Source organism: Pelobates fuscus, chromosome 2 (genome assembly GCF_036172605.1).
Source record: "Pelobates fuscus isolate aPelFus1 chromosome 2, aPelFus1.pri, whole genome shotgun sequence".
NCBI lineage: Eukaryota > Metazoa > Chordata > Amphibia > Anura > Pelobatidae > Pelobates > Pelobates fuscus.
The window spans coordinates 237,628,953-237,641,253 of record NC_086318.1 but is presented as its reverse complement, the minus strand read 5'-3'; the positions used below and the strand labels follow the sequence as shown (position 1 = coordinate 237,641,253).

Sequence of the window (12,301 nt, the reverse complement as noted above, 5' to 3'; positions counted from 1 at the left end):
TAAAAAAATAGAGCCCAATAGCCTTGAATCAAATAGAGGGTCTAAAAATTGTTTTAGTTTGAATTAGTGTTAAACGTGATATATTCTACTCCAGATAGTTTGTTAAAGTTTATGACATATTGGGGTACTGTGAAGTAATGGTGTGCGTAAAACAATATGGCCATATGGTGGAACTGAATCCCCATATGTGTTTGCTGAGATCGGAGAGATTTTAAGTCGCCTTATAAAATGTAAAACTGTATTTTTATGTGTCTGCTGTTCCTTAATCTATATGTTGTATCCATTTTGATCTGTACAACAGTACTACAGCACCCGGAAATGTATGTTCCGTGTGTGCCTCCAATTCCCTTTTTTTCTTTACTATGTAAGTTTGGAGTCCAAACCAGATTCCTTTTTGGTTGAGCACCCCGCCCAGCATCCAGCCTTAAATGCCCCTTTGGAGGCGATCACAGGAAAGTATACATTTGTGGAGCTTTTGGATAGTGATGTCATTTTAAATATAATTTTAATTTTGTATAGAGAAATATATTATATACATTGTGAGTATGGACATCAAAGTACTATCACTTTAGTTATTTTGTTTTGACACTGCAACCTTTTGTAATTTTTTTATCACATTCATTTTGCATTACAGTTTATGCATTCACAATTCTCTTACAACAGATTTAAATAGACTTTAGCTCATTTAGCACTAGCACTATATAATTTGTTCCCACGTTGGAATTCGTGTGGGACCCACCGTTATTGGGGTACTGTGAAGTAGTGGAGGGCTTAAAACAATATAACCATATGATGGAACTAAATTCTCATATTTTTAGGTGTAGCCTTATAAAATTACAACTATGTTTATGTGGGTGCTTTTCCTTAATCTGTATAATATAATTACCTTCAAAGATGGTGGCATGATGCAAATTGCATTTTTAATAAATAAGTCGTTTTTACTATGATGTAAGACCAAATGAATGATTATTTCTACAAAAACGGTTTCATGGTTTAAATTTATAATATGCTAATTTGTCATCTGCATCAGTGTTAATAGACATTAAAAAGAAAATAATAATAAATAAAATGAAATTATGTATTCTTTTCTCTCTTATGGTGTTTCTATGAAATATAGTTTTAAACAGTGCTTTAAGCAGTATTTAAAGAAACAATAGTAGGGGTTACAAGATGGCTTGGGGTCTGTTGAAACAGAATTTCATATAATGCATTAAGACGTACCCCACATTTTGTCGTTATGGTGTAATTACAAATAGATTCTTAAAAGCAGTCTATAGAAAATATAACAGATTTCTCATCTATTCAATAGTCATTACATTTTTTGGGAGGGTGCTATAGAATAAACATTTCACACTGTGCGAAGGATGCAGATTTTCAGCATTCAGAGAAAAGCATGGGTTACGTTAGTGTTGTGTTTAGTACACATGTAATTCCTACATATGTAAATATGTTAACTGTTAAATAGCCAGCATTTAAGAAGCTTTTCTCTTGGAAGGATAGCAATATATCATTAGCTGTATCAATAAATTGAGATAGAATCTCCTTCCGGGTGCTAAGTCTTTTCTGATATTGAATGTAAGTTGATAGTCATAGAATAGAATGCATAGTAAGTTAATTCTTTCTAACCTATACTGATAATATAATTCAGTAGAATACCAGTAGCTGGAGTGTTGATATGAAGTTATTCAACGAATTCTGTAAACATATGTGACCCTTTTTACTTAGAAAATAATGTAATAAACTTCAAGCATTTGCAATTAAGTCTGCAAAAAACTACCATGATATGTAAAAACTATGGAACCATCTTATTCCCAAATACTTTATAACATACATTTATAAAATAATATCATAAATCCTCCCAACTCTCCCCAACCACTCCCTGACGGCTTGCCGCACACGAATGTCGTTCACATGACACGTCAGCTGACTGATGCAGGGAAATACCGCCGGCTGCAGGGCAGTAAACATCTGGTCTGGTAGTATCTGAATTTGATTAAGAATGGTCAACACCATGTTTGTCCATGCCTAGAAAAATTAAGTAACAATTAAAACACAAATAAGCTCTACATGCATACGATTATAAATAGTGGTCATACATTACAAAACAAACTGCTTCATAAAAAGTCAATCCAAAGTAAGGTGAAAATCCTGATTTGAAGAGATTTCCAAGTTTGCCATAAAATAGGAAAAGATCTTTTCTTAACTCCAAAATATCAGTCAGATTTCATCTTGGATAATCAAACTTACCCCACAAATTAAGCATCCTAAAATATAAAATCCTTCCTCTGTCATAGCCTATATCTCTACAAAATCTAGGTTATTGTACAATGATCAGCGACAAAATGAAAACCATCTGCCTAATATCTTGCTGCTAAAACAGCTCTAAGCATCAAGGCATGGACTCCACAAGAGCTCCATGGATCAGATTTGTTGTTCCAGCACATTCCGCAGATGCTCAATCGGATTGAAAGATGGGGAATTTGGAGGCCAAGGCAACACTTTAAACTCTTTATCATGTTTCTCAAACCATGCCTGAACATTTTTTGCAGTGTGGCCAGGTGTGTCATCCTGCTGAAAGAGGTCACTGTCATCAGGAAACCCCCATCCCATGAAAGGGTAAACGCTGTCTGCAACAATCTCAAACATATCAGACGCTATGCACTAGGCCATCTACCTGATATAAAAGAGAATATAATTCATCAGACCAGGCAACCTTCTTTCATTGCTCCATGATCCGGTTTTGATGCTCATCTCCCCTTTGAATGTGCTTTCAGAGGTGGATAAGGGTCATCATGAGCACTTTGACCAGTCTGCGGCTACGCAGCGCTATACGCAGCACACTGTGTGTTATGACGTCTTTCTACCATGGCCAGATTCATGTTTTTCAACAATTTGAACAACAGTAGCTCTTCTGTGAGATCGGTGAGATCCCCTCCCCACAAGCTCACCTTCCTCCTGTGTAGTGTGACTGAGTAGCGCACTGCGGTGGAGGATTTTCTGTGTCCTCTACCTGGTCTGACAGGAAGTTGTTCAGCTCTCCCTGCGATCACTTCCTGTCAGACTGCGTAGAGCAGGCATCCCCAAACTCCGGCCCTCCAGATGTTGCTGAACTACAACTCCCATGATTCTCAGCCTATCTATTTCATTCATAGAATCATGAGAGTTGTAGTTCAGCAACATCTGGAGGGCTGGAGTTTGGGGAAGCCTGGTGTTGAGGATACAGATCCGCAGTCCACTTGGCCACACTACATGCTGTTACCAGCAGAAGGGGAACAATGTGCAGTGTGCTCCCCTCCTGCTGGTCAACCAGAGTTTTGTTTTTTTCACACTCTGCTAACTTTTTCCTGAAGTTTACTAATCACTGATGGTCTTAAAAAAAAATGTGAGTTTCAATAACTCAAAAGCATACTTCTCCACTAATCTCCAAACTCTCCTTTTACCTATCTCAAACCTCACCTGTTCTAGCTCTGCAACCTCCTTCTACAATTCCACCCTCTCCTCTCAACTAGGCATCATGGCACACCAAGCTGAATCAATATCTCCAAAAATGCTCCAGAAATGCTGAACGCTGTTGGAGAAAGTCTAACTGTGCACCTGACTTTCTCCACTATAAATTTATGCTGCGCTCATACAGCTTGGCCCTTTCCTCTGCAAAAGTAAATTACTTCATAACCACACTCTCCCGCGAACCCAAACGACTATTTCACACATTTAACTCTCTTCTTCACCCTATTGTTCCTCCTCCACCTACTAACTTGACTGCCTCAGACTTTGCAACTCACTTCACTGACAAGATCTCTACCATTAAGGAAGAGATATCTCATCTTTCTTCTTCCCCTTACAATACTTCCCCTAACCTCACTCCCTCTGCTGTTCTATGTTCATTCGCACCCGCTACAGCGGAAGAGGTTTCTAGTCTATCCTACTTCTCCTTGACCTTTCTGCAGCTTTTGACACTGTTGATCATCAATAGCTTCTTATCCTCCGCAATACCGGTCTACAAGATATTGCTCTCTCCTGGTGCTCCTCCTACCTCTCCCAACGCTCTTTCAGTGTTTCTTTCTCTGCCTCTACTTCTTCTCCCCAACTCATCTCTGTTGGTGTCCCCCAAAGTTCAGTCCTTGGTCCCCTATGGTTCTCCATCTATACTGCCTCCCTTGGTAAACTAATTTCTACCTTTCCTCTCCTGATCTCTCCCTGTCCCTCTTGACTAGTGTCTCTGACTGCCTCTCTGCTATTTCTAACTGGATGGTTGCCCACTTCCTTAAATTCAACTTGACCAAAACTGAAATTCTGGTCTTTACTCCCTCAAGTCTTGCTACGCCTGTGTCTGTCTCCCTCCAAGTCAACGGTGCTACCATCAGCACCACCACGCAGGCTCACTACCTAGGTGTTCTCTTTGACTCCAACCTCTCCTTCACGCCTCATGCTCAGTCTATCGCCAAATCCTGCAGCTTCCATCTCAAAAACATTGCGCGCATCCGACCTTACTTAAAGGGACACTATAGTCACCTGAACAACTTCAGCTTAATGAGGTTGTTTAGGTGAGTGCTACAGCTACCCGGAGCCTTTTTCTTGTAAGCACTGTATTTTCTGAGAAAATGCAGTGTTTACATTGGAAGCTTGGAACACCTCTTGTTGCAGTCAATCAGACGGCCACCAGAGGGACTTCCGAGTTCAGAGGCCCTAAAAAGGCCTCTCGTCCGATGCATTCTGGGTGAATGCATCAGACGGGCTATCAGCACACAAAGCACTGTGAACGCGCTTTGTGTGCTGACAGCCTGTCAGCACTGCTGTGGGCGTGGCTTCAGCTGACAGCTGAAGCCCGAACCCACAGGGATGCTGTCTGGCCACAATAGTGGTTGAAGGGGGGGGGGGGACCTACTCTCCTCCCCCCCCCGGCCCCCACCCCTGAGCGGTGGGTGGGGGCCCTAAAAATAAGGGGGGCACATACTGCCCCCCCGGCCCCCACCCCTGTGCAGCGGGTGGGGGCCCTAAAATTATCAATAAGGGGGGACCTATTGTCCCCCCCCGGCCCCCACCCCTGTGCGGTGGGTGGGGGCCTTAAAATAAAAAATAAGGGGGGGACATACTGTCCCCCCCGGCCCCCACCCCTGAGCGGTGGGTGGGGGGACCCTAGTTAACCCTCCCCCCCCCAAAAAAAAACTTATCTCCCTACCTACCCCCCTCACCCTAAAAATAATGAGGGGGGACCCTTTAACTAAAAACCTGTAAAGAAAAAAAAATAAGATAAAAACAACTTACCATTCGATGTTTTCTTTCTTCTAAAATCTTCTTTCTTCAGCCCCAAAAAAGGGCAAATAAAAAGCCATAATAACCGACGCAATAAAAAAAAACAAAAAACAAAAAAAACCCGAGCGCAAAAAAAAAGAATCCATCTTCACCCATGGAGGGCTCCGCGCAGACTGAGCTCCGCAGGGCGGGGGAAGGCTTATAAAGCCTTGCCCCGCCCTGCAATTAGGCTAAGAACACTCTGATTGGTGGGTTTAAGCCAATCAGAGTGCTCTTTGTCATTTTACAAGCGTGGGAAAGTTCTTTGGAATTTTCCCACGCTTGTAAAATGACACAGAGCACTGTGATTGGATGGATTTCAAGCCATCCAATCACAGTGCTCTTTGTCATTTTACAAGCGTGGGAAAATCTTTGGAATTTTCCCACGCTTGTAAAATGACACAGAGCAATGTGATTGGATGGCTTGAAATCCATCCAATCACAGTGCTCTGTGTCATTTTACAAGCGTGGGAAAGTTCTTTGGAATTTTCCCACGCTTGTAAAATGACACAGAGCAATGTGATTGGATGGCTTGAAATCCATCCAATCACAGTGCTCTTTGTCATTTTACAAGCGTGGGAAAATTCCAAAGAACTTTCCCACGCTTGTAAAATGACAAAGAGCACTGTGATTGGATGGATTTCAAGCCATCCAATCACATTGCTCTTTGTCATTTTACAAGCGTGGGAAAGTTCTTTTGAATTTTCCCACGCTTGTAAAATGACAAAGAGCACTCTGATTGGCTTAAACCCACCAATCAGAGTGTTCTTAGCCTAATTGCAGGGCGGGGCAAGGCTTTATAAGCCTTCCCCCGCCCTGCGGAGCTCAGTCTGCGCGGAGCCCTCCATGGGTGAAGATGGATTATTTTTTTTGCGCTCGGGTTTTTTTTTTTTTTTATTGCGTCGGTTATTATGGATTCTTATTTGGCCTTTTTTGGGGCTGAAGAAAGAAGATTTTAGAAGAAAGAAAACATCGAATGGTAAGTTGTTTTTATCTTATTTTTTTTCTTTACAGGTTTTTAGTTAAAGGGTCCCCACTCATTATTTTTAGGGTGAGAGGGGTAGGTAGGGAGATATTTTTTTTTTTTGGGGGGGGGGGGAGAGGGTTAACTAGGGTCCCCACCCCCTTTGTTTTTAGGGCCCCCACCCACCGCTCAGGGGTGGGGGCCGGGGGGGGACAATAGGTCCCCACCTATTGATAATTTTAGGGCCCCCACCCACCGCTCAGGGGTGGGGGCCGGGGGGGGGGCAGTAGGTCCCCCCCTTATTGTGAATTTTAGGGCCCCCACTCGCCGCACAGGGGTGGGGGCCGGGGGGGGACAGTAGGTCCCCCCCCTATTGTGAATTTCAGGGCCCCCACCCACCGCTCAGGGGTGGGGGCCGGGGGGGCAGTAGGCCCCCCCCCTTATTGTGAATTTTAGGGCCCCCACCCACCGCACAGGGGTGGGGGCCGGGGGGGGGGACAGTAGGTCCCCTCCCTATTGTGAATTTTAGGGCCCCCACCCACCGCTCAGGGGTGGGGGCCGGGGGGGGACAGTAGGTCCCCCCCTTATTTTTTATTTTAGGGCCCCCACCCGCCGCACAGGGGTGAGGGCCGGGGGGGACAGTAGGTCCCCTCCCTATTGTGAATTTTAGGGCCCACACCCACCGCTCAGGGGTGGGGGCCGGGGGGGGACAGTAGGTCCCCCCCTTATTTTTTATTTTAGGGCCCCCACCCGCCGCACAGGGGTGGGGGCCGGGGGGGGGACAGTAGGTTCCCCCCTATTGTGAATTTTAGGGCCCCCACCCACCGCTCAGGGGTGGGGGCCGGGGGGGTACAGTAGGTCCCCCCCTTATTGATAATTTTAGGGCCCCCACCCGCCGCTCAGGGGTGGGGGCCGGGGGGGGACAGTAGGTCCCCCCTTATTGATATAGTTTTAGAAAGCGAGCTGAGCTGTCAGTCAGACAGCTCAGCTTGCGAACGCGCATTCCGCGAACATGCGCGGTAAAGCGCTCAGGTTCTTCATAGGGCGGCTGTCAATGCCGCTCTATGAAGAACGCGATTGGTGCAGCGCGAAGCCGCGCATGCGCACCACATCGCCCTGACGCTTCTCTCAGAGAAGCGTCCTATTGGGCCCCGCGATTTCGTCATTTTGACGAAAAAGGGGGCGCAGCCTGGCTGGGAGCTCGGCGCTGGAACGGAGGTAAGTTTTTAATATAAAAACACCTCGAATTTTTTTTTTATTAAATGTAAGTTCATATAAAAGCAAGAAGGAAGGCTGGGGGACCTGTCTTTCTTGCTTTTATATGTAGACTATAGAGTCCCTTTAATGCCAGTTGCGACTAAGGTGCTGGGGCATTCCACTGTCCTTTCTCGCCTTGACTACTGTAATCCGCTTCTCAGTGGTCTTACATGCTCCCAACTTGCACCATTACAGTCCATAATGAATGCGGCGGCGAGGCTCATCTTCCTTTCCACCCGCACCGCCCATGCCTCAACCTTCTGCCAGTCCCTACATTGGCTTCCTGTAAGATATAGGGCTCAGTTTAAAATTCTGGTTCTTGCTTTCAAATCTTTACATAATGCTGCTCCCACCTATCTATCCTCCCTAATACACAAGTATGTCCTGTCTATGCCCTTACGCTCTGCTGAAGACTTACGTCTATTATCTGTCCGTACTCCCACCTCTGATGCTTGCCTTCAAGATTTCTCGAGGGCTGCACCGTTCCTGTGGAACTCACGTCGCTCCTCCGTTAGATGCTCACCCATTCTCCACTCCTTTAAAAAATCAGTAAAAACCCACTTCTTCATAAAAGAGTATTAATTAAACTGTTAATAGCTCCCGACTGATTCCTCTCTTGCAACTGTCATTAGTCTAATACTAGCCTTACATTTTGTGTCACTTTACCCCACTCCCTCTAACATGTAAGCTCATTGAGCAGGGTCCTCAACCCCTCTGTTTCAGTGTGTCCAACTTGTCTGGTTACAACTACATGTTTGTTCGTCCACCCACTGTAAAGCGCTGCAGAATTTGTTGGAGCTATATAAATAATAATAATAATAATAATAATAATAATAATAATGTGTTTGTATATACATACATTGTAACAGAACTTTATCATCCCCTGAGCCCTGTGGAATAAGACAGTGAATTGCATTATAAAGTATCTGTTTTGTAGTTTGATTCGTTCTTTATCAATATGTTTCTACCGAACACCGGACTGCCTTGATGTGTAATTACAGCATATTTTACCTCCCAGGTTGTTCCCAGCCGTTCGTATCGTTCAGCACGAACTCCGTGTGTAAAATATAGGTGGCCGCCATTTCGGGACTTACACGTTTTCGCGGCCATCTTGCGCACGAACAGCGGTGTTTGCCTGTGAACGCATGGAACTAAAAACGGATACGCAAATAGGCAAGCACCGCTGAGACCTCCATACAACCGTAACTTCGTGCTGGAACTACCGAACAATCGACCGTTCGGTAGTTATACTTAATCTTCTATGGGGATTTCAGCGAACACCGAGAGAGTTGTGGATGACAAGAATTTCCTGGAGTTTTAACAGGCGAACGGAGACCGACCGCAGGGCCAAATCTCGTGGAACTCTTTTCGGCTACAAAATCTGTGCGGTCGGTCAAAACTTCAAAGACCCATAACTCCCGAACCCCTCAACCGAATGAGCTGAAATTTGGATATGTTGTTCACCTAAACAAGAACTATCCAGTGCAGGATCCGGTGCTGGATAAAAGGTGTACCCCCTGTTTTTGGGGTACATCCAGAACTTGGGTAAAATACTGTATGTTATAATTATGTTATATGTTTATCTGAGGGGAGGAGACGTGGGGGTGGTACCATGTATGTGATTGGTTATTTTCAACCTCCCCCTGGGAGTGTCCTGTGTGTACCTTTTTGTAATAAAAAGCAGGCTGGGTGTCCCAGTCCTCAGTTCTTCTTGACCCTTCAAAACTTAGCCTTGTCTCGTTCTTGGATGGGGATTATTTGGGAATATTACTCTGCTCTTTTCAGCTGAACCTGACTCTCTCTCTGGATAGCGTGGATGGGATTATACCAGCTTTACTTCTCCACAGCAGCTTGCAGGGAAAAGGACGTCTCTAACGGCAGATACCCTCGCTCTACCTGGGTAGCCGTTACATACATATATATATACATATATGTATATATATATATATATATATATATAGCATACATTCACTCTAAATTTACATTTTACTGTACCAAAAACCTGAAATAGACTCATGTTATTGAAAACTTGCAATTACATTTTAAAAAAAATAAATAAAAAAAAAAGCATATTGAGGAAAACTTGATTTTCTAGTGGACTGGAAGAAAAACAAACCCTGTATAATTTGTGAGTTTCTTTTTCATGTCATCTTTAAATCAAGCATTATTTATTATATCTATAGACATGTTCCTCAATTAATTTCATCAAACAAATATTCAGGAACAACACGATAATATTTCAAAAAATGTCATACCTGAATTTGCGCCTCTGCATCCCTTGTTGAAATGTTAAAAGTACTAACAGTGGACCCTGAACGAGATCTCTTCTCCTGTCTCAGGATTTCGGGACCAGCGCTAAAAGAGTGTCTCATTTGAGTCTGATCCATAAGATGTTGTGGTCTTTGAGGCATAGGTGAATCTTGCCCTCGAGTACATAATATTTCTCCCTTCTTATCTAACTTGGTGTCTTTAACAAACGTAGTCAAGTTATGTTGTTGCTTTCTCTTTTTATATTCCGTCATGAGTTTGGCTATTGTTTTATCAGTAGCTATAGTGTATATTTTGTTGCCTGCATTTTCCCACCATTCTTTCTTCCTGCCTTGGTCCTTTTTATCTAATTTGGGGCTTTGTGGATTTGCTCCCCCACTTAAGCCTTTCTGTGTTGCATTCTCCAAGGAATGGTCCTTAATCTGGTTTCTATAATCTTCTGAAGGTGTTTCTTTGCCTGACAGGCCACCTGTAGATGGAGTTGAAGTCTCTGATTGAAAAGATGGCAAAATGAAAAAAGGATCTCCTTTTATCCCTGGAGGATCATCAATATTTTCCAAGTCTAGGTGCATCTGAATGTAATTATTACAAAGTTCCATGCATAGTTTGTGAAGCCTTTTCACTAACCAAGCCCAATCAGCATTGCTAACCGGCTGTACACTCAATGACGGGATTCTAGCTCTCCACTGTCTTTTTTCCTTCCCTCGAGGGGGGCTTACTTGGGCAGTTTCCTCAAAAATATCTTCATCCTCTGATGAGAACTGCTGTGAGGAGTCAGTACTGTGTTCTTCATCTTCAAAAAGCATCTTTTTTACAGATTCTGCAGTAATGTTATCTTGGTTTGTTAACAATGCACAGATTAAGGCCTGAAAGTAGATGTTAAAGCTCATAGCTGACTGACGATACAAATTTGCTGCTCCACCAATTCCAGAAACCTTCATCAAGAGGCATTTTAGTCCAGGCCTTGCATCAAATTCTCTAGCAGTCCTATAAGAGTCCAACAACAGGTCAAAAATAACTGCCAAATTTTGCATTGAAATGTATCGGAGGAAGCCAACAGTTTTGGATTCAGGCATTGGAGCGGCTTTATCCTCAATATTTGTAGGTCCTTTGACAAACTCTTCCAGCAAAATGTCATACAGATTTTGCAGTAGAACTTGATGAGAGAGTAAACTTACTACAATTGTCCTAAATGGAATGCTTTTGACAGAGAGAGATAAATTAGAGTTAATTGTCATGTTAGAAAAGAATATATTTTAGGTGAATATTAACATACCCAGATAGCTTATTGAATCAAAACATCTAACAATTAATTAACAGAACAATGTAATTAACCCTTTCTGTCATGGAATACCCACTAGGAATAGATGCACTTTTGTAGAAGTCCCTAATGTTTTAAGAAGGCTTTAAACCAATCATTTACTGAATATCTTGTTTTTGCCCAAAAATGGAGAGTATAAAATTTTAATCACTTGTATGCACATATACACACACACTAACAGGAATGGACAAAGATTGGTGAAAATGACCAAATACTAACCGGAATGAAAATTCTCATGTTAACTAACGCCAATTACGATCAATAAATCAGTCAATAGAAACCCAATCTCTGTCATTGGGTCGAGGGCATTTGTGTCTTGTTTAAAATCAGTGCTGTTTGCATCAGAACCCTATATTAAGTATAGAATTCAGAGTATGTACAAAACACTGATTGTAACCTAATTTGGGACTGAGTGCATACAGCAGGATGGATATTCACAAACTTTTGCTTAAAAGTATTAAAAGTGTGCAATGATTGGGCAGTCTGTAAAATAATGGTTGGGACTTGGAACACGTCCTCCCCACCCTACATCCCAACCCATGGGCTTTAAATTAAATAATAGGACGTCGAAAGATCACTGTTCACCCCCTTGCACTCACCTAGGGCCAGTAGGTGAATAACAAAAAGGGGATCATCCATGAGGGAGGCTGTTGGAGGATACTAATAATAATATAGAAAGGCGGGCAGACATAGCATTGTCCACCCACGTCAGAAATTGGCCAATGTCCAGTCTCCCACCCCCCAGAGTTTCCTAGACACTCACCCTAAAACAATATCACCCCTTATCCTAATAATAGTAAGGGTAGGCCCAAAAATATTATACTAACCATCAGACATTGTCTTTCTTTTTAAATCTTCCCTGCAACAAAGATAAATTCATAAGGACTCTGCACAGAATGAGCTTTCAAGGAGGGAAGGCTTTAAGGCTTTCCTACAAATAAAATTTCAGCAGAAACCAGTCTCAAGGAATTAAATTTTTCTCTCAGTCCTTGCCTGGGAATATTCCCACAGGAGGTCTCAAGAAGAGCACCATCCACAATCAGTTCTTTTACAGGCCCAGTCACTAGTCGCTGACTGCTCTCTGTTTAGTAGTCTGTTTAGGCATGGCAGGTGGAGGCATCAGGAAGTTTAAAAACCTCCCTTATAATAACAAGGGGGCCATATTGAGCACATAAGCTGGGGGTGGCTGCCTAACAAGC

The 12,301-nt window shown here is 43.1% G+C and overlaps 1 protein-coding gene across 2 annotated transcripts in view; it reads right to left on the bottom strand.

Annotated features, from left to right (window-relative positions):
- Positions 1–906: 906 nt before the first annotated feature.
- ARFGEF3 (ARFGEF family member 3) overlaps positions 907–12,301 on the bottom strand; it is a 146,835-nt gene continuing 135,440 nt past the window's right edge. For both annotated transcript variants that reach the window (XM_063443277.1, XM_063443278.1), the window contains 2 exons: positions 9,769–10,981; positions 907–2,025 (listed from right to left, as the gene is read on the bottom strand). In XM_063443277.1, coding sequence (XP_063299347.1) covers positions 1,834–2,025; positions 9,769–10,981 — 1,405 coding nt within the window. In that variant the 3' untranslated portion in view covers positions 907–1,833. The remainder of the gene's footprint in view (positions 2,026–9,768; positions 10,982–12,301) is intronic.